Below are 833 nucleotides of genomic sequence, written 5' to 3' on the forward strand. Positions count from 1 at the left end.
AGGGTAGGGGGAGTTTGGGTCTTCAGCGCGGAAGCCAAGTTGGCCACGCGCACGACTTGAAACGGTCGAGCACCAGGTGAACGTGACCAAGGAAGAGTTGAACCTAAGAGAGAGAGAAAAAGAGGGAGAGAGAGAGAGAGAGAGAGAGAGAGAGAGAGAGAGAGAGAGAGAGAGAGAGAGAGAGAGAGAGAGAGAGAGAGAGAGAGAGAGAGAGAGAGAGAGAGAGAGAGAGAGAGAGAGAGAGAGAGAGAGAGTTTGAGAAAGAACAACAACGACAACAGTTGTTGTTAACATTTGCTTCGCAACAGCATTAAATTTTTCTGTTTTTTTTTTTTTTTCCGTTTTTTCTGATTTTTTAAAAAATTTGTTTTCTCATCATCTCGATAAATAGATTCGCGCAGCGCGCGCGCGCACTTGATCCGGGGTTTGACGGGTTGCACTGCAGAACAGACCCCAGTCGAACGTGAGTTGGCAGCTGTTTGCCTCGGCTCTGAACCTTTGCCGGCGGCTCAGTAACGGGGGTCGCTTGATGTGCTCGGCTCCTGGTGGTTGGCTGGATTGTCAGGGAGGCATTTGTCGTGCTTGATTGAGGACACAGACTGGAGCGCACCGCAGGGCAACTGTGCTGGCATCGGCAAATGGGACTTGGGCGTTTGGGATCAAGTGTTCTGGGCCCTTTGAGACAGCTATAGTGTTTCCGACTCGCATGCACATGCCTTTCCATACCAGCCTCCGAGCTACCGGGCCACAGGCCCCCTGTTACTAGGTGGCTCGTCGGCGTTGTCACCATGACAGAGCATGCCGCGGAGGGGCCCTCGCTGGCGGATGGCCAG

General features: G+C 52.8%; 1 protein-coding gene across 1 annotated transcript in view; it reads right to left on the bottom strand.

The window, feature by feature from the left end:
- Positions 1-294, bottom strand: part of MONBRDRAFT_27334 (uncharacterized protein) — a gene marked incomplete at both ends in the record, with an annotated part of 2295 nt that extends 2001 nt beyond the window's left edge. The window contains one exon of the mRNA XM_001747750.1: positions 104-294. Within this exon, the coding sequence (XP_001747802.1) occupies positions 104-294 (191 nt within the window). The remainder of the gene's footprint in view (positions 1-103) is intronic.
- Between the last annotated feature and the right edge of the window lie 539 nt (positions 295-833).

This window comes from Monosiga brevicollis, genomic scaffold (assembly GCF_000002865.3).
Source record: "Monosiga brevicollis MX1 MONBRscaffold_18 genomic scaffold, whole genome shotgun sequence".
In the NCBI taxonomy this organism is placed as follows: domain Eukaryota; class Choanoflagellata; order Craspedida; family Salpingoecidae; genus Monosiga; species Monosiga brevicollis.